This window comes from Rhipicephalus microplus, chromosome 6 (genome assembly GCF_043290135.1).
Source record: "Rhipicephalus microplus isolate Deutch F79 chromosome 6, USDA_Rmic, whole genome shotgun sequence".
NCBI classification, from domain to species: Eukaryota; Metazoa; Arthropoda; class Arachnida; order Ixodida; family Ixodidae; genus Rhipicephalus; species Rhipicephalus microplus.
In genome coordinates this window covers 110,917,122-110,937,820 of record NC_134705.1, presented here as the reverse complement: position 1 = coordinate 110,937,820, position 20,699 = coordinate 110,917,122, and the positions used below count along the sequence as shown (strand labels likewise).

Below are 20,699 nucleotides of genomic sequence, written 5' to 3'. Positions count from 1 at the left end.
CTTTGTATCGTGACAAAGAAAGTGTATTCGTGTTAGCTACAGCTGTTATATGTGGGCTGTTACCGAAGTGCGCACGATTAGAATGCACTGAAACTAAGAGGAAAAAAAAACTTGAAATTGACCAGTCAGACATTGGGAATACAATGGTGCCCGGGGCATTGGCCTATTTCTTTAGTCTTTTCAAGAACAACTGTTCTGAGGTTTGCCTTGCTGCAGTTCGCGCCCATGGCGTTGCATTCATATTTTAATTCCGTAGCTTCTGTTGTGGGGAACTTTAAAGACTATTGTCTAAGACCTTGTTAATGCGCTAGTTGGTATGTGAGACTGCTTAAAAAGTCGTTGTTGGTGGATCAGATAATGGGAACAGGTAAAAGATAGAGAGAGTACCAAATCCGAATTGTTTATTTGCGGCCATGGTCAACATATGGAGTGTAAGCACATCACACTTTAAGCATGAAGTCATACACGTCGTCCCTAAGGCATCTGTAAAGAAGCCCACTTCAAAGTTTCGACAATGAAAGTTGTTGTGAGATCAGACCACAGGTCATGGGCTGTGCCGTTGTTGTTTGCCACCGGTGTCCGTAACCGATATCGCGAAAAATAGTAAGAAAAAGCTCAGTAAAGAAAAAAAATACCAAGGGCACAATGGGATTAGAGCCCGTGTTCGCCGCGTGCCAGCCCAGTATTTTACCAGTGAGCGCCTCCAGCGCTTGGAACTCATTTCAAAACTGGCCTTACGCAGGCTAGATGTCGGGAAAGGAATCGCGCTAATAAATTAAGTGTTTTAGAACTTGAAGGGAACAACCAGTCGTCACACATTGCGAACTGCGCAAAAAGTGGGTGGTCCAGTGATCCAACCTTTTACACAAGCTTGTTGTTGTTCATCTATTAACTTCAGGTCATATAGCTGAAGTTATTATATGGCCTGAAGGCCATATATCACCTTCAGGCCATATAGGTTCCTAAAGTTTACTAGAAGGGACTCTGTCGCTGCTATCGTTCAGCGATCATGGGAATGATGGGCAATACACACATTTGCCTAGCTTTCGTACTTGCAGGCGGAAAATCGCACTTGCGGCTTCGTTTATTGCTGTTGTAGCGTACTCGCCTAACGGAGGCGCCAAAAGAAGGCACCTACACTCCTTGAAGTTTGGGACAAGACTTGTTTATTTTCCGAGAAAAACGGGCTTCGAAAGCGACAACCAAAATGGGCATGGCTGCGTATCTTCCGCGGCCCTCCGGAGATAACGTGAGGCATTGTCGCCGCGTCTGCGCCGTGTGCCTCGGCATACGAATTGGTGTGCGCACACAAATAAAGTTATCGCGATCACCGGCGTCATCGCCCACTACAAAGGGTCCCCCCCTCCCCCCCTAGACCGCGGAGCCTGGAAAAAAAACGAGCAAATGTGCGAGTTAGTCCATGAGGTGAGCCGGTTTCACGCGATCGAGAGAAACGACGTCCTCTCTGTCACGAACACGGATGGTCACAGTTTCGTGCAACCGCGAAAGCACACGGAAGGGCCCGTCGTACGCCGGAGTCAACGGCGCTTTAACTGTGTCACGTCACATGAACACATGGGTTGCCTCATTCATGTCTGGGAGAGAAAATACTCTTTGGAAGCAGCTGACGCGTGGCGCGCTGGGTTGCAGGTGCTCCAACCAGGAATTTAGCCTTTCGATATGTTCTGAAGGTGTCGGCGTAGCGCTTGGTTTCTCACCGATGAATTCTCCCGGTAGTCGGATTGTAGAGCCGTACAGCATTTCTGCTGCACAGAATCCAAGGTCTCCTTTTATCACCGTACGCAGGCCCAGAAGAACGAGAGGGAGCTTCTCCACCCAGTGCTCTCTATCCAATTTGGCCGTTAAAGATGCCCTCAGTTGACGGTGTAGGCGCTCCACCATTCTATTGCTCGCTGGATGGCAAGCCGTGGTGTACTGGAGCCGTGTCCCCAGAAGCCTCGCCAGCGCACAGAATAGGTTGCTCTGGAATGGTCGTCCACGATCGGTCGTTATGCGCAGTGGGCAGCCATAGCGTGAAACCCATGTGGCCACAAACGCCTGTGCGATGGTCCCGGCTGCGATGCCCAGAATCGGTGTCGCCTCGGGCCACCGTGAGTAGTGGTCTACACAAGTGAGCAGGTATCTGTAACCCTGGGATGGAGGAAGAGGTCCCACCTAGTCTAAGTGCACGTGGTCGAAACGACACTCTGGTGGCCGAAATGCTTGGAGTGCTGTGCGCGTGTGACGAGTCACCTTTACCGCTTGACATGTTCGGCCCGTCTTCGCCCAGAGTCAAACGCCGGCATTAATTCCGGGCCACACAAAGCGGTCAGTGACGAGCCTCTGCGTCGCGCGGATTCCTGGGTGGCTGAGGTTGTGAAGGATGTCAAACACTGCACGCCGAAACTGGACGGGGACGAAGGGTCTTGGAGATTTCTGCGATGTGTCGCATGTGACCATGGTCGTTGTGTATGGTAGGGGGATCTCTTCGAGCACCAGTGACAGCAGATTCTGCCTCATCTCGGTTAGCTCTGGGTCTTCCCGCTGGGCGGCGGCTAATGTCTCAAAGTCGACGGACGCTGAAACGGTGTCGATACAGAGTGCGTCGGCTGCTTGGTTTTCGCTCCCCGCTATGTGGCGGATGTCCATGGAAAATTCGGAAATGAAAGAAAGTTGGCGCACTTCTCTTTCCGAATATGAGGAACTGTTGTTCTTGATCGCATATGCCAGCGACTTGTGGTCCATTAAAATGTGGAAATTGCGGCTTTCTAGGAAGAAACAGAAAGGCTTTACGCTGGAATAAATGGCCAGTATCTCTTTTCCAAAGGTGCTGTAGCACACTTCCGCCTGTTTCCGACATTTAGAAAAAAAAACCTATCGGTTTCCAGTCCTTGCCCTCGTATTGTTGCAACACTGCTCCCACTGCCGTCGTTGAAGCGTCAACCATGAGCCGCGTTGGCGCGTCGGAAAGCGGGTGCATCGGAAGTGTTGCGGAGGCAAGCTGAGTTTTCGCGTCCTGGAAGGCTTTATTGTGCTCCGCTGACCAGTAAAACTCGGACATTTTCTTGCCATCCCGGCGCAGCAAGTCAGCGGCTGTAGAATGTGTGCACAGGATGAGATGAAGCGCCTATGGAAGTTGATTAGCCCAAGAAACTCGCGCAACTGGCGGAAAGAGGTAGGCGTGGGGGATTCCCCGACTGCTTGCACCCATGATTCGAGCGGCAAGATGCCTTGTGGGCTAATTTGATGACCTAGGAAATCTAGTGCTTCAACACCAAAGCTGCATTTTTGGGGCTTCAAAACCAGACCGTGCTCGTCAAGACGCTTGAAGAGGAGGCGAAGGTGATTTTCATGCTCCTCCGGCGTTTTGCTGGCGACCAAAATGTCGTCTAAGTAGACAAAAACAAAAAGCAGTCCGCGAGTGACCTCATTCATGAAAAGCTTGAAAGTTTGTGCCACGTTCTTCAGTCCGCACGGCATACAAAAAAATTCAAAGATGCCGAAAGGCGTTGTCAAGGCCGTCTTTGGGATGTCGCTTGGTTTTACTGGAATCTGGTAATAAGTGGCCATCAGATCCAGCTTAGAGAAGATGGTCGTTCCCGCGAGGCGAGCGCTGAAATCATGAATGTGGGGGAGAGGATATTGGTCTGCCGTTGTCACAGCATTGAGTGCCCGATAATCACCACAAGGCCACCAGTCACCAGACTTTTTTTTGGCACCATGTGCAGCGCGGAAGACCAGTTGCTGGAAGAAGGTCGAATTATGCCAAGTTGGAGCATGTGGTCGAACTCACGGCGAGCGACTTCATGTCTTTGTCCAGCGAGTCTCCTAAGTCTAGCGGTAACGGGCGGTCCGCTGGTGACAATGTGATGCGTCACCTTGTGTTTGGTTGGCAGTTCGGTGTGCCGAGGTCTGGTGATTTCAGGGAATTCAGCCAGAATCTTTTGAAAGTTTGACTCTGGGTTGAAAGTGCAAATGCCGCATGAGGACAGGTCAGACTTCAGTCCGATAACAGCAAGCGAAGTGACGGTATCCTTGTGACGACGATCACGAACGCGGACGTCAAGATTGAAGTGGCTCAGAAAGTCCACTCTCAGGATGGCAATTCTGACGTCGGCCACAACTAAGAGCCATCAATATGTACGCCTGAGTCCGATTTCTATCGCCATTGACTGGACTCCATATGCTGCAATAGCAGTATTATTGACTGCAATTAGGCTCGAAATGGACTTGCCGCCTCGGCGATGTTGAGCTGCTGCTCGTAGTACAGATAGCTCCGCTCCGGTATCGGCAAAAAGGCGTGTGCCGGTGATGCGGTCGACAAAGAAGAAGAGGCGGCTTGAACGATGGCCCGTGTCGCTTTCTGCCGTTAGCGACTGGCCGGTGCGTTTCCCGTCCACGAGCATGGATGGGTGCAGCGAGTGGCTTGCTCTCTAAAACGACGGTGGAACCAGCAGATGTTCTGCTCTGCCTCGCTTGAGTCTCCGCGGTGCTGCGGGCTTCGAGCACGCGACACCGAACGATGCCGTGCAGGCCGGTGTTTGTTGGACAGGGCGAGGTTTTCAACTGCTGCAGCCAGTCGGTCGACTCTGTCCTCTAAGCGACCTAACCGGCCTGCATGTTCGGGCCTTCCTGTTGCAGCAATAGACATTTTTTGTGGCTCAGTTCAGTCGGTGATGTGGTCGGCGAGTTGAGCCAGACGTTCGAGAGTCACGTCATCCGAGCCAGCGAGTATCATCCGTGTTGACTGTGGCAGTGTCTGCAAAAACAACTCGCGAAGCAATGGATGTTGACGCTCTTCTGACGCTTGTTGGCCCAGCAGCTGACGCATCCGGTGGAGTAGTTGTGAGGGACGCTGGTCACCGAGCTCTTCATGAGACAGGAGTTGTTGCAGCCTGCTCAGTTCGAACGCCTCAAGACGTTTCAGGACGGTGCTTTTTAGTTCGTCGTAGGGCTTCTCCGATGGAGTGGAGGCGAGCACATCGTCTACGGCGTCAGCGATGTCAGGTGGCAGTGCTGAAACGACGTGCAGGTATTTCGACTGCTGTGATGTGATGCGTCGAAGCTCGAAGCAGGCCTCAATTTGGCTGAACCACACCCTGGGTGTTTTGGGCCAGAAATGAGAAAGTTTTAACTCCGAAGCGTTGGTTGTGGGTGAGCTTAAAGTGCCTTCCTCGTCTGACAGGGCTGCTGTTTTTCCAAACGTCCGGGTCACCACTTTGTAGCGTACTCGCCTCACGGAGGCGCGAAAATAAGGCACCTACACTCTTTGAAGTTTGGGACAAGACTAGTTTTTTTTCAAAGAAAAACAGGCTTCGAAAGCGACAACCAAAAGGGGCATGGCTGCGTATCTTCCGCGGCCCTCCGGAGATAACGTGAGGCATGTTGGCCGCGTCTGCGCCGTGCGCATTATTTTATATCTGTGCGCGTACGAATTGGTAGATAGATAGATAGATAGATATGTGGGGTTTAACGTCCCAAAACCACTATATGATTATGAGAGACGCCGTAGTGGAGGGCTCCGAAATTTAGACCACCTGGGGTTCTTTAACGTGCACCCAAATCTGAGCACACGGGCCTACAACATTTCCGCCTCCATCGGAAATGCAGCCGCCGCTGCCGGGATTCGAACCCGCGCCCTGCGGGTCAGCAGCCGAGTACCTTAGCCACTAGACCACCGCGGCGGGGCACGCGCGTACGAATTGGTATGCGCACACTAATAATATTATCGCAATCACCGGCGTCATCGCCCGCTACACTGTATTTCGGTTTGGTTTGAAAGAAAGAAGGAACCCGTTTGAACTTCGTGACCTAATTTTAAACGGTAAGCGTAAAAGATTAAAGTGGGGAATGCAACCGTGGAACATTTGCTGATATCGTTTTGTGAAAAAAAAAGAGCTCCGAACCACACGAACACACATGGAGCTAGAAGTATGAAGATTAGACAAATCCGTGTACTACCCAGAATTCTCATGCTCACTGAAGCGCCGTGCGGTGCAGCTTTCTTAGACACTATCGCCAGAGTTCCCTCCAGTGTATACTTAGGAAACTCAATGCTGCAGTCATAATTCTTCATAGTCGTCAGCCAACGCAAAAAAAAATATTTCGCAATATTCTTAGGAAGTGTGTAGCGGATACCACGCTTCTCCGAAGAATTATAAAGGATGGCATAGTGAACGCCAGCCTATACCACACAACAATTAGGACTACTTATGGCTAGTGGGTAGCCAGCAAGTGTGCTCGCAGCAGTTACTCAAATAGTGTAAAAAAAGGCTCTGAAAGGCCACTCTTTGAGCTTTCGCTGTGACAGTGCAGGGCATTTCGAGCAGGGCGGGCCTTTTTTTTTAGAAAAGCTAAGCCCACTGTAAAAAGAACGGAGAAAAGCGGAGTTTTTTTCTACCGAGATTACGGTTGCGCCTACACTAAACATTTTTGTTAGTGCGCTTGTTCACCGACAGAGCTCAAAATTTATTATGCGAATGTACTCCCACTACCACCGGCATTCAGGAGTAAAAAATATCTAATTATCTTTCATAGAATGAAGGAATTCATCTAAACTTGTAGAGGCTCTTAAACTATGTCTAAATGGCAGCGAATGAACAACATAGCGGTATTACCCGACAGAAGCAATTTTCTCTTTGCGCTTCTGTACGTGCCGTGTTTGCAGCATAAGCGTAAAACAATGAGTAGTCGTGCAGCAGGAATAATCTCTCCACATAATGGTCTTTCCACAGCGGTCTGTCGGCAGGATTTCTTTGTTCTCGGTATCTTGGACCTATTCACTGAAAGCTCCTTTGGTGTGACGACAGTCCTGTCTGGGCTGTTGCTAACGGGCGTGACCCCCCAAAAGTGTACTGTCGAGGTGGTGAGGGGGGCCTTTGTGCTTCCGCGCAACAGCCCGGAAAGGAGGGGGTGCTCATCTTCACGAAAATGTTTATTGCAGTCATTCGAAATTTTGATAGCTGCGCTCGTAACGAAGAAAGGAAGGAAGGAAGGAAGGGAGGAAGGAAAGGAGGGAGAGAGGGAGGGAGGGCTTCTTCATGGAAAAATCAGCGTCCGATACCTTCATTTTGTTACCTTCTATGTGAAATATACAATATTGAAGCGAAAGAAGGACATGATGCTGTTGCGGAAAACTTGAAATGCAGCACTGAAGGTTAGAAAGAAGCACATCACTAGACCTCTTGCTCTCGAGGTATGCTCTGGAACGCCGTGTGTTTCAGCAAGTAGGCTCTCACCCAAGACGAACTAATCCTGGAACGAATGTATGATAGGAGATGACTAGGACTCAAGTGAAACAAAGTCATTGGAGCTTTGGTTACGATTGTTTATTCATCACTGGTTTACGTGATCCGGATCAGTTTGGCTTAAACAGATGACAGATTTGTCAATAAGAACTGACTTTTTGAGTACACGTTACAACGAGAAAACATACAATTTTGATCACAGCTGTTTTCAAAGTGAAAGACACTCAGGTATCCTTTGTTCTTTCGCGTTGTTTAGCGTTGTGTTCTTGTTTTTAATTAGGTTTTTTTATAGAAAAGAAGTCATGCTGCACAAAACTTTGCGCGAGTGCAGCGAAACTCAGAATAAAATAAAACCAGGAACGGAGGGGTGAAGAGGATGACAGTGTATCACACACACTTTTCTTTTTTTTTCTCTCACCCGCACCTAATTTATTCTCAGTTGGGCTATAGTGTCTGAACGTTATGGCAGTGCAGCTTTCCCAAGCTGCTACTTTTTGTGGCCAGGCAAGCCTGACGCTGTATTACTAGTAAAGAATGACACTTCTTACGCGATTGTGTTCGAGATATTGTTCCGCAGAAACTCCGGCGTCGGCGTCTATGGTTTGGGGAAAAAATTCAGCTTTGTTCTGGATTGAAAGTCTGAGATACATGCAAATATATCAAGAGAGCACCTTTGGTATTGAGGGGGAGTAGAACCCAACCCTGCAGCGTGTCCAGCGGATGTTCAAACACACAGATACTCCTGTGCTTCAAACTCCTTCGGAAAGAGAAACTCTATACGAATGTCATGGTATGCGAGAAGTCTCTTTCACTGATTGAATATTTCTTCACAGCAGCGTAGAATCGCACTAGGCGTCAAAACTTGTGAATTGAATAGCGCAACGAGGGGATGGTTTGAAGCGCCATCAAGCAAGGCCCGCTGAAGTCAATAACCATCATTATCAGCAACAGGGTCAACAAAACTTAGGGGACCCTTAAGCTTCGCCTTTAAAAGCTGCATGCGATGGAGATATTGTGTTCCCAGTGCGTATAGTTGAAACACTTGGTGTATGAAATATCTTCGAACTTGCTATGCATCCACTACGTTGCATTAAGGATGCAGTAGCGTGTGTGTTTTTTGTAGAGGGTGACTGGCTTTAAACTATGAAGTCATAATTCCATGTTCTGACGCCCGATGACAATGTACGCTTGTCCCACGCATTGTTACGGCAGCATTTATTGTTGTATGCTGAAACATGAACCTAGCTTGCATTAACGCGGTACACATCAAACGAACAAAAAAAGAAGACAATACAGACGGGCAAATAAGCCTTTTCTTTATTTTCTCTTGGCCCACTCAAAGCTTATAAAGAGAAGCATCATGAATTTGTGTTTGATAAACGCCGTGACCAAGCTATGTCACCACAAATTGGTGTCCACTTTCCAGACTAAAAACAAGCATCTCACCGATGCAGGGTACCCAGTTCTGCTGGAGGTCTCTGTAGCTGAATGCATCCTGAAAGATCCACGCAAGTAAGACGGGCAAAAGTGTTGGAGTGTTCGGGCAGCATAGGAGGTGTGATCCCGTATATGCACACTATTTACCATAACTTGAAGAAAGCAGCCAAGCGGGCTGACGTACGCGCATAGTGTTTTCGGCCCTTCGAAAACTAGGGGAGTTTTGCAAGTTGACTTGCCTGAATAATGTCATTCACTCAGTCTGTGATAAGAGACACCAGGTGAGAGATGTAGATTGTGAGTGCTGCGTTTCCTACAAGTCTTTATTGTCATGCGCGAAGTAGTATTAGAGCAGAGAGACAGACGAAGCGGTGTCTTTAATATAAGATTACAGAAATACGACTGCGACGCAAAAAATAAACCTTCCGTAGAAGGGTTCCTGGCAGTGCACGGCAAATGATGTGGGTGTTTCCTTGATCTGTACAGCTGCACTGTTATCGGCCGGCCTCAGAATCATCTGACACGTGGAATGCAAGAATTTGAAGCTATACCAAATATGAATAACTTTTTAGTCAGTTCGCCATCTATTTCACTGATGGGGAAATAAAGAACGTACCTCAGAATGAGACCACTTGCAGGATGAGTTGTGTTTTTGCGCATGCATAGGATGGATGTGAAGGGCATGAAACAAACAGCTGAAGGATTAGTACTTACCTTTCTTGACGTTGGTGTGGTCTTCTCCGTTTAGGGGCGAAGCTCTTTAAGCCGTGGGTCTGTACATGCATGTCTCTCTTAGTACGTTACTATCTAGTTCTAGGACTAACTCGGCAGGTGCGGACGGACGGACAGATGAACAGACAGGCAGACAGACAGACGTACGGAGGGACATACATACATACATACATACATACATACATACATACATACATACAGACAGACAGACAGACAAACAGACAAACAGACAGACAGACAGACAGACAGACAGACAGACAGACAGACAGACAGACAGACAGATGGATGAACGGTTAGATGAACGGATGGATGGAAGAGAACAATGCCACTGCGCAGGTGCACGTGTGGTCCTATACTAACACATAGCTGTCAATTCGCGAGTTCTCAAATGAAAGATTATGACCTAGTATGCGCTTAGCAACTTTACTTACAATAGACGTCCTAGGACAGTAAAATAGCAGTAGTGTTGAGTACACAGGTGTTTCTTTCTTTCTGGCCTGGTTGAAGTGCCCACCAACAAGCGAAGCGTGGCTAGCGATTGAGAAGAAGATGAGATCGAAGCCCAATCTTTCCGCGGCGGCTTGTGTGTTTATCGCATATCGCAACGCGTGTCTAAGAGCCTATGCTGCTTAATAATGAACATTTTTTTTTTGCGCACTCACCTGTCTCGCACCTGTGGTACCTGGATTTACTATGTCAAGCAACTGGCTCTTTGCAAGAATACTCGGCTGACGTACGTCGGCCACTCAGTAGCATTAGAGCGTAGTGACCGTGGAACGATAGAATCACGTAATATGTGATGCAATATTCGAAGCTAATAAGTGCTACTCATAACACGCGGAAAGCCTACACCGACAGCAAATTATGGCTGCAGGCTGTTCCAGTTATTGATCAGTGGTGCTAGAAAGAAGGTTTGAAGTAACACGTGTACGTACGCGTGATTAGATGAAGAATCGTTGAAAATTTTAGGCGGCTTGATGAATATGAGTATGTTAAACAACATAACGCAAGCCTATACTTTAGCATTGCCGCAATTTGGGTTCGTTATTAAACGGAAGTGTAACACATCGTGAGCGCTAACAAACAGGGACTTAAGAGAGACGACAAAACAATGCGCTAAGCTTCAGCGCCAAAAAGTGCGAAATAGAGCTGCTTTATGTACACGTGACTAAGTAATATGAGGCTATAAAAACGCGTCACTGTATGCAAAAAAGAAAGCCTTCTCTAATGTTCTGCAACGTAACATAAGGCAGGAAAAGACAAGTTATGCAGCTGTAATGAAATATAGAAAAGTTTGACAGGACGAGATGGACAGTGTTAATCTCTCTTATCTGGCTATGGGAGATATGGTTTGCTTGGAGCAATGATGCCAGCCGTAACTTTAGCGAGTGCTAGTACGTGTTTGCTGTCCCAGTTCTTACTTGGAAGGCGAAGAAAACCTGGTGGCATATTGCATTTAAATTTTATGCTAGCAGCATGCACGAGACAGTGAAGGTGGAGTTGAGTTTGTATGCTGCCAATTAAGAGAATCCCAGCGTGAAATTAGTCTTGAAGACAGGCTTAAAACATTATCGAAAACAAGAGGGTGGTTGATGTGAACGTGGATAATCATCTAAATGATATGGACACAGCATGAAAAAAGACGAAAGAACGACGGCTATCAAGCAGTGACTGACTGAAAATTTAAAGTGAACAACCAAGAGTTATGTGCAAGAAAGTAAGGACTTAGTACTTATGAAGGGCCAGCTACTCGAAGCTGTACGGAAGAACGAGGAAGGTCACCGAGATTTTCAAGGACTCCAGGAAGTATCAGAGAAAAGTAAGTGTGATGATGCAAATGCTTTCAATGCGATGCTTCAGACGCGTGACTGAGACACATCGAAGCAGACATTCGCGCTTGGACAAAGGGTGAGGTGAAATCTGGTTTTAGGGATAGACTTGAAATGACCAAGTTTCTTGGAATAGAATAAGATATTCTCTTTGGTGACTTCTAAAAAGCAGGCATAAGTGAAATGCTGGACTCTCGAAAACCCACGTTTTATTCAGGTTAGGAGAACACTTGCCACCGGTTGTTCTTCAAGAGCACATCAAAACAGTTCTTGTAATAGTATCCGGTTACCAAGTTTATGTTGTTCGAAGAATGCCTGGAAAAGAATTTTAAGAAATAATCAGAGCTGAAGAAGTCAAATGTACTCGGCATGAGAATAAACAGAATTATAAATCTTGGGAGGCTTCTTACACTGTCATGGGGCTGACGTCTATACTGTACATGTACTTGCAACAAACGCCACAGTCTTCTTCACCATTGTACACTTTATCCTAACCGGAATGGCTACGAATTGCGTGGCCGATGTGTTTATGTCCTTTACGAAATTGGAGCGATGTCGTAGAACTCAATATGTGTTATATTAAAAAAAGGGTGGTGGGAAAATTACAGGTGCTAAATTTAAAATACAATGATTGGTTAGTGTTTTGAGAAGCAGCTGAGCACTTCACGTTCCAACACAAACCGTAGTTGGTAGGGTGGTGGCACGAGTCACGCTCAACACATTTTTTTTATACATACGCGGACTCATTCAAGTGGAATAACATATTTTAGGATAAGCCAACCAACGTCGCCAGAAATCTGCATTGGTCTCTTTACAAGAAAATGTTTTATCTAAGTACAATTACAGAGTGCCTGTTTCAGAAATAAAACTAGTAAAGGCGAGCAGCTATGGTGTTATAAATGACGTGAACATTGAGCTGGAACATGTTCAAGATTGTTCAGCAATTATTTCTAGTGCAATGATGTGAAACTGGCATACTGAATTTCCGGAGTCCTTTCTGCTTGAGCATTTGATGTCATGAACAGTTCTGTCCTTGGAAACTTCATATAGCCACTAGGGCCTTTGAAAGGTAATTTCAGTGTTTGATATCGCATTATTCACAACTATACATGACGCTTGGTGCTGTGTGGGCAATCATTTTAGGTTAAAACTGCATACTAGCACCCCAGGTAATTGTTTTTGGGTTCGGGAGCTAAAAATAGAGTTAACCCGAAGTGCTCCTATGTCCTAAAAATCCATATTGTGCGAAATATGGCCACAAACACATTTAGTGGAAACTCCAGCATATATCTGCAGGAATGCAATGAGAAAATTGTGGTCGTGAACTTCGGAAATAGTTCCTGTTTTTACAGCAGTCGTAGGCATGTTAGAGGTGCGCACGTATTATTACTTCGGAGGACCTCAGCACGCACACGCCCATAGTATTATGAGAATTCTCTTCATACCAACGGGGGCTCATTTAAATGTTCCCAAGTCAAGAACAAAAAGAAACAGAGATGGGAGAGTTAAATGGGAGGCACTTTCAAGCGTAATAAAGTCTTAAAAGAGATAATTTATTGAAGGAAATAGTTTTGATTCTACTCCGTATGGACCTGTTCTGTAGGGACAAGTTAGAGCTTCAAAGGTGGTCTTTGCGAATTCAGTACTGAAAATATTGCGCAAACCCTAATGCGAGTTGCTTAAGATTAAACGCAGGATGCTAGCGACCAAACTGAAGTGTCAAGGTGTCGTGCTTTAGCAACTTGACACCTTGTTTTGTAGATGCTTGTCTGGCAAGCTTTTCATGGTGTTGCCTTGTCCGGCTGTGGCGGCGTGTACACCTCTCCGGTGATTTCAGAAATGCTTTCTAGATTGTGCGTCACCAATGAAAGAGACGTCTGCTGATTCCAACAATGCTCTCGATATGGCGCGCCGCTGCTCAAGGCGGTGGCTTTTTGATGATTTAAGGAATGCTCACTACATGGTGCGCCACCGCCGAAGGCGGTGCATACCACTCGGCAGGTGCGGTTCTTTCCTCTCTACCGGAAGCTCACGCAGTGAACACTCTTCTACCCCTACGCTGCATGAACATATCAGAGGCCGAGGCAGCAGTGTGGCGGGCTTGCAACGCAGCAGCAACTCGGGCTCACCACGAAGACCCTGCGGTGACAGCCCGTAATATATAACAGCGTTGGCACGTCTATATGTGATGGTGGGGTATGTGTACGGAGAATTCACGGGTTGCCCGATCATCTACGAGCAAGCTCCTCTAACATCAATAATTTTGTGGATATGGCAGTGACCTTTTTTTATTCTGCAGCTGGAATGTCGCCTTTATACTCACGGATGTCGTCATTTCTAAACAACGACGCCTCGACATTTGTATGCGGTCTATGAGCGCATCAATTCGAAAGCAGACGCTTCTCAACGCCATAAAAGAAGAAGTAGGTTTCGGGAGCGTGTCGAGTGGCACCACAGCAACGGTAACGAAGCTTGAGGTTTGTGCAAGGGGCATGTTTAAGAGGACGTAGACTACGGGTAAAAGAGTGTCCTCTTGAGCCACAGTGTCCAAGGTGTTTTGAAGCTCTTCGAAATATTGGCCAAGGATGAACATGATACATTGTGCAGAGGATGTTATGAACCTTTTGCAATTTAAGACATCTTGAATAATCATCATATGATGTATAAAACTGTAGCTGATCGTGTTGGCGAATGCATTGCAATGTGGGACAAACCAGTCTATGTGTTGCTTTCCAGGATCAGCATCAAAAGTATTATTTTTCTTCGGTCCAAACAAGTTATACCCGATACGCGTCACGCATGCGTTTACAGCGTACGATTTTTATTCTTTTAATTTGAAGATGCGTTGCTACAGAAAAAATAAATTTCTTTTTACATACCAATTATAAATAATTGCTGAAACTCTCCCAGAAGTAGTTATTGCTTCTTTTCCCTTCTTAAAAAATGATATGTTTCTGACTGTTGCATGGAAGCGGTGACACCGTTTCTTGTGTCCTTAAAGATTGTTTTGTCGGCTAGTTGAGTTAACCACTATTCTACTAATGAAGCGCGGAAACGGGTCCTCTTGAAAAGGTGGTCATTCGTTTTCAAAGCATCGAATTGGATAGTTTTAACCACCAAGTACGTGTGCTTTTCTACTTACTGCAGAATGCAGCAAATTAAAAAAATACCACATGGCTTTCCCGCTTGCGCTACGGCACCGCAGTGATCCCTAACTAAGCGAGTACAAATGACTTGCTTCTCTAGCAGTGGTTAACGACAAAATACGCAGCGGAGAATGCTTATGGGACCGCAAAAACAGATGCGCCATCGAATAGCCGCCACCATCGTCGCTGCACTATCGTCTTCTAAGTGACCACACATGAAGAAAAAAGCTGTGGTCGTTTTTACGCGAAACTCAAGGAAGTACTACAATCACGTCGCATATAGGCGTGTGAGTGGGCATGTCACGTGGTAATGTTATTTGTATTTTGCGTACATCTCGAAGCACTGGGATGTCACGCACACTCTATGCCACATGATACTCTATACCGAGCACCCTGTAAGACACTCTACGCCCAGCGCCGGCACCAAATGTTTCGTAGGTGTCCTAACAGTGAAAAAAATCATTCGAGCACTGTGGACGACCGCGTGGCCAAACAGCGGGTGTCAGACTGTCTTGGGGGGAGGGGGGGAAATCTGACAATCCATTGTCTTGTTCTTTCATAGCAATACAATCTCACTTCAGGCTGGCGAATGGCTATGCTTCATAGCGAGAACCAAAGATGAAACAGAGAAAGAAGCCGGTAGCACGTTCAAGTCTCTCGCCTTGTAAACTTGCGAGACACTATGATATGTCATCAGGATGTTTATAAAACGCAAGAATCGAAGAACACTTGGAGTCCAAGTTATAACGGACCCGGAGACCTTAATAACCCATGCAGCCTGGTTGAACGGGTGCGGGAGATCGCGAAAGCCCGCGGCTAACTGATTAGAGGAGGGTGCCCACCTTGGGCGTACAGTTCACTTGCACTGAAGAAACGTTTATTCTGTCTCTCTCGCAAATATCTGCTAAAAGCAAGGACTTAAGAAACGAAAAGCTTGGTTGGTATGCTGGAGTATGCAGTTGCCGCTGTTATTTGAGAATTTGCCAACTACAATACACAATGAAATGTGCAATAATCACGTCTCGAAGTTACATACCCTTTGATAAAAAAGGGGCATACTGCTAAGCGATGCATGTTCCATTGACGCAGTAGCCTGCGTAAAAGGCAAAAGTGAAAGTTAGCGCACATATTGTTGAATAACTAGTCTATTGAAGCGTATTGAAGAAGTTGAACAGCATCTAGCAGCTAGACAGGATGAAAACAATTTGATGTAAATTGTATATAAATTGACCAAAACCAGTATACTATCTAAAATTAGTTCATCTGTATTGCCGACCCATACGCCGCTGCAGTAATAACCTCATGTGAAATGGAAAGCATTAGTAAAATGTCCCTTGAAAGCGTTTCTATGAAAGCGTGGCCTGGTCAGAAGTTTCCAGGCCACGCTTCCATAGAAATACATGAAAAAGTGTTCTGGAAACCTTCGACTTCCCCTTCTTCTGTACTTGCATAGGGTCAGGAACCGTGCATCTTTGAGTCTTATAAACTACAACCCTCGTTTCTTCAGTACAGAGTTAAAATGTTCTCCTCACCATCTCCGTTAAGACAAGGACCATTCTCTTTGTAGACCCCGCCTTTGATCTGATAAGGGGAACAGTTTTCCCCAAACAATGGCAACCACTGGCAAGTTTCGACGTGGTCCTGCTGTAAGCAGCCCAGTCCTTCTTCGCATTCAGTGGTAATTTTGCAGGACTCGCCAATTCGTTTCGGCTGCAATAAAACAGACCTATGAAGACATTCAACTCAGTGAAATATTAGGTTCTATGCAATTTGTTTGAAAGGAGAACGCTGGATGAGTAGGGCTAGTATTTACCACAGCTTCACACAAACATTTTTATAGTTTTAAGTTAAATAAAAGATTCTGAGAACGCATTTTTATTATTTGATTTGTCTACTAGGCCTTACAGTATACTCTGCAAGTACAATGAAACAGTGTTTACAAAAAAGGATGTAATATCTACTTCTGCGCATTCAAAACATTTAGTTAGTTTTAAGCCTGATTTACCACTGACTTCAACACTAGTATTTTTTTCTGAAATATAGCGCATGTTTCAGTCAACGCTCAGAGATAGACGACTTTTTAAAATAAAGTGATACTGAATCAAAAGAAACATTGCGCTCGTAAATGAATAATAATGGTATAATAAAGATTTTGTACACAAATGTAAACTATATATCGTGTAAACGGACTAGAAAAAGACGCTTCCGCATCTCAGGGCATGTTGAATAACTTACTTGAGGTGCACTAAGTGGAACAGTGGGACCCATAGTTCGTCTTTTTGGGATCTCCAGACATCCCTTCTCGGGAAATATAATATCAAACCCTAAACTATGCGAAGCTAGAATAAGAAGAACTAGTGGGGCCCATATCATGGAGCATAGACGCATTGTTGGCACTTTGCGCGCTTCCATGAGCGCTTTGCGGCATAAAAGGGTGAAAAAGTGCACTGAAAGGCACTCACAGGATAGCCGAGCGAAGTTTTTGAACAATAAAGCTAGGCTAACAAAAAAAAACCAATGTTTCGTGCCGTTGTACAGAGGCAGGTTTGTTCAGATGTGCCGTTGAACAAATCAGATTAAAACTAAATTATGCGCTGCGTGCCATTCCTGATGCGATGACGCTGCGAGATTTTCCACGGACAATTGTCCGCTTGAAGTGTAGCCGCTGTGTGGAAAATTCGGGGGTGAATCATGTTCCTTTTTTTGTTTTTAGTGAAATTCACAAGGTGATCAGATACTACATCGATTGTTCAAGTTGCACCTCTTGCGAAAGTTTTTCTTCGCTTGGTGAACAAAAAAGTAATTCAAGAGGAGACATTGTTTTCGAAGAGTGCGTTATGTTTGTGTGAGAATGCAAAGTACAGGAATTGTTGTCGATCGTGCATTTGTGACAAAAATAATGCGCAGTATATATACAGATGCGACAGCACCTTGTCGGCAAGTACCACATTGCGCGTGATTAGACTTCAGAAACACATGGAGGTAAAAAAAATGCTTCATTTCCAGCCCTGCACTATAGGCAGTCCACATTATTGAATACGATGCTGCTGAAGGCATTAGCATTCTCTGAAACTTTTCAAAATTATAAGTGATATGTAATTATACACACTGCAGTACTAGGATGACGTTCGATATGCATTTGGAACTTGTAGTTTTTGTGGCCATCAGGTTGAAATTATGTCGTATAACTTGTTGAGGTAGTTGGTGTCTAAGCCTGCTCATCTTTTGGTCGTTGGTGCAACGCTTAGAACATAAAAAAGCCCACGCTGGAAGCTCCTTACCATTAGCACCACCGAACCCAGCTGCTGAGCCATTTGACACTGACCTACGCAGTTCTGCCTTTATAGCTAAGTTTGAGAGGCGAAGCTCGTCTTTTGTTGTAGGCGTTGTGCACCATAACCGCCGCTGCTGATGACGATCACAATAAAAAACAAGCACGTCCCAGCCTATACATGCTCTTTCTGCCATCATGGCACATCACATGATAGGTACGCAATATAAGTCATGAAAATTACGATGACGCTGATGATGATCAATATGATGACAATAGTGATCTAGTACAATGACTGGCTTGTGCTGTAGATGACGTCTCGATATGCTCTACAATAGATTTTGTATGACTGGAAACAACCAACAACCACCAGGGAAACGTGCCCAGACCTCTTCTTTGCCAACTTCAGGCTAGATGCGATACCACAAAGCAGCAATAATGAAGATGAAATGAAGTTCACAACTCACCACAATACACCAGCTATGATCAATAAACACTGTAGATAACTGTACACCGCTTTGTCACACATTTACATGCGTGAGTGGTCGATGTCATGGGTGCTTTGCGGTAACACCGAACAATCCCGCTTCTTTGCTCACTCATCATCATTCACTTCATAGATGTCTCGTGTTTTTTGGAAGTTTCATGTTAATTGCTTCTTTTGTTTGTGATTAAACTAAGCAGTGGGTTGAGTAACGATGCTTTTCAGGGTGTGCTGCAAAGAGTACTTCATTTGTGAATCACTGAGCACCAACTGCGTAAATAAGATATTACAAAAAAAAAGTAGCGTGTGAATCGTTCGAATAGTAATTTTTAGGGTTAAGCTTACCGAAAACACAATATGACTATGATAGACAGTACTGTGGGGGGCTCAGAAAATTTCGACCACCTGGTGCTCCTAATTTTGTGTCTAAATTTAAGTTCACAGGTCTGAAGCATTTCCGCATCTATCGAAAATGCCACTGCAGTGACTACGATTCCACCTCGCTACCTGCAGCTCAGTAGTTGAGAACTATAACTACTAGATCATGCCGGCGGGTTATAAATTGTATGTTACAACCAAAACTGCCCCCATTGAAGCAAAAGCAATATACATACTTCACCCTCTTAGGCTGGAGTGCATGATATAAGTGAAGTGGTCTTTTTGGCGAACCTCTCATTTTTTTCGGAGACTTGTGCAGAAAAAACATCAAGAAGGATTTACGAACTAAACTTGATGAAATAAACCTCGATAAAATGTGTCAGCTTATCAGTTGAAAGGGTCATACCAAAGCGTAATTGCTACTGTAGTCACTTTTAGGGTTGGGCACATCCGTTTAATCAACCAACTTTCCGAAGAGATCATAGGAGTTTTCCTTGAAGCAAGTCTTCCATCCACATGGCTGCAGCACTTGGGTAAAGAGAGATAACAACCGAACTGTGAGAATGAGTGTAAGCCTCGTAATATACAAATGGGCATGGTTAGAAGAAGGTGTGTTTATTGACACAAAAAACAACAGGACATGTTCGTTCAGTGAACCTTCTGGTTTCACTAGAGCTGGAAGTGAAAAGAAAATACAGTCAGCCACGAACGCCTTACAATCCAAACATCCGTGAGAAGAAACACATCTGATTCACTATGTCAAGTCTACCTATATGAGCATTCTCCAGGTGGGTATACTTTGAAACCATTATACGATTTTATGATATTTAGGATATTTAGTGACATAACATTCTACTACTGATCTAATAGTGAAGAAATCACTCAGCAGTCTTCAGTTCCATCAGTCGTGTGTCTCTTTACGCCATCAACAGACGCCTGACAGGTCCGAACTTTTGAGACAAAGTATAGTTGCGAGCCCTCCAAATACACTTAGATTCCTTGGCACGCATTGCATTCTTCTTATACAATAACGAAAACAATGAATATTTTATCACGTAAGCAAACAAGACTCGGCACGAATGTGCGATGATGCAGCTTATAACATCGCCTTAGAAGTCACAGTTGTCAAGGCGAGACCACTAGATGCCCCATCAAATGCCAAAATGAATTATCGGTGTCAGTGGTGTTGGCATGACTAATGCAAAAATCATCACCTGATGACATCACCATAAAACGCCATCGGAATTTCACACATGCTGAAAACTTGCAACGTCATTATGACATTGCTATTACGTCACATAACGTGCCACCACGTGACGGCGTCATCATATGAATTTTCACATTGTGAAAGGTAAGCAGAAGCATGGAGTTTTCCATTTAGGCAATGCCCGCGGGGCCATGGGGGCGAGAGTGTAGTTTGGGTTCAAGAGATATACTCTGTTGAGTGAGCAGTGAGAACTTGGTATATCATTGTTTCATCGTATCTCTTGCGACCAGTTTATCGTGTTAGTGGTAGGGTTTTCATGCATTAGGGGTAGTTTGTAAGTTTGCTTAGTTTTCTTGTTGTATATAAATTAAGTGTGCTGTGCCTTCGCTCGTCGCTCCTCTTCATCTCCTGAGCGCACGCCCCTGGGATCTATGAGAATTGGTCGCCTGTTGACAGGTGTTTCAGTATGGCCTCCGTACTGTCTGAAAATTTAACACCTTTGGGACTTAAAGCAGGATTTTTTATGTTGTCATCAGTGAATAGACGGCAGCTATTTGAGATAATGCATACACTTTATTATATTTGTGAAATACTTACAAAGTAGGAAATGCCTGCTCTCCACTCTTCTGTCCCTTGGTAATCAGGCACACATAGCTCTTCCAGACATAAAAAAAGAAAACACTAGATTCATCTGTAGCGTTAGAAATGACGAAATAAAGAAACACAACTTTAGTGATTCTACAAGACCTGCTACAGACGAGGTCGGGTGCCGTCGAACAAGCCGCTTCAATCATGTCGAATGAAACCTAATTTCTGCTACATTCACACACTTTCCAAGTACGAGAACAATTCACAACTTTGATGTCTCATATTGTGCCAGGAATCCTCCAGGTCAAGGAAAAAAAACTGAGGGTTGTGCTAGTTCTAAAAAAGAGATGACACACGGTACGCAGTGTCACGCGTTTAAG

General features: G+C 45.2%; 2 protein-coding genes across 3 annotated transcripts; both read right to left on the bottom strand.

Annotated features, from left to right (window-relative positions):
• Positions 1-4,666: 4,666 nt before the first annotated feature.
• Positions 4,667-9,201, bottom strand: LOC142765980 (uncharacterized). The gene is made up of 2 exons (XM_075867788.1): positions 9,107-9,201; positions 4,667-5,099 (listed from the first exon to the last, which is right to left on the bottom strand). Exons 1-2 carry the CDS (start codon positions 9,199-9,201, stop codon positions 4,667-4,669), a joined length of 528 nt encoding a protein of 175 aa, XP_075723903.1.
• Positions 9,202-11,430: 2,229 nt separating this feature from the next.
• On the bottom strand, positions 11,431-16,920 carry LOC142764879 (uncharacterized). Of its 2 annotated transcripts, XM_075865422.1 has the most exons (4): positions 16,627-16,915; positions 15,924-16,101; positions 15,428-15,484; positions 11,432-11,560 (listed from the first exon to the last, which is right to left on the bottom strand). In XM_075865422.1, exons 1-3 carry the CDS (start codon positions 16,801-16,803, stop codon positions 15,453-15,455), a joined length of 387 nt encoding a protein of 128 aa, XP_075721537.1. In that variant the 5' UTR covers positions 16,804-16,915; the 3' UTR covers positions 11,432-11,560; positions 15,428-15,452. The 2 variants fall into 2 exon arrangements, with proteins under 2 accessions (XP_075721538.1, XP_075721537.1); XM_075865423.1 differs by lacking the exon at positions 15,428-15,484 and having other exon boundaries at positions 11,431-11,560; positions 16,627-16,920.
• Between the last annotated feature and the right edge of the window lie 3,779 nt (positions 16,921-20,699).

What these genes read in the sequence shown, in the direction of transcription:
- LOC142765980 (XM_075867788.1), bottom strand. Translation starts at nt 9,201, where the DNA reads ATGATTCTGAGGCCGGCCGATAACAGTGCAGCTGTACAGATCAAGGAA. An exon ending in CAGGAACCCTTCTACGGAAG is followed by an intron (nt 5,100 to 9,106) that starts GTTTATTTTTTG and finishes CAAAACACCCAG; the next exon opens with GGTGTGGTTCAGCCAAATTG.
- LOC142764879 (XM_075865422.1), bottom strand. Translation starts at nt 16,803, where the DNA reads ATGGAAGCGCGCAAAGTGCCAACAATGCGTCTATGCTCCATGATATGG. An exon ending in TTCCACTTAGTGCACCTCAA is followed by an intron (nt 16,102 to 16,626) that starts GTAAGTTATTCA and finishes GTTTTATTGCAG; the next exon opens with CCGAAACGAATTGGCGAGTC. An exon ending in TCCTTGTCTTAACGGAGATG is followed by an intron (nt 15,485 to 15,923) that starts GTGAGGAGAACA and finishes CCTTTTACGCAG; the next exon opens with GCTACTGCGTCAATGGAACA.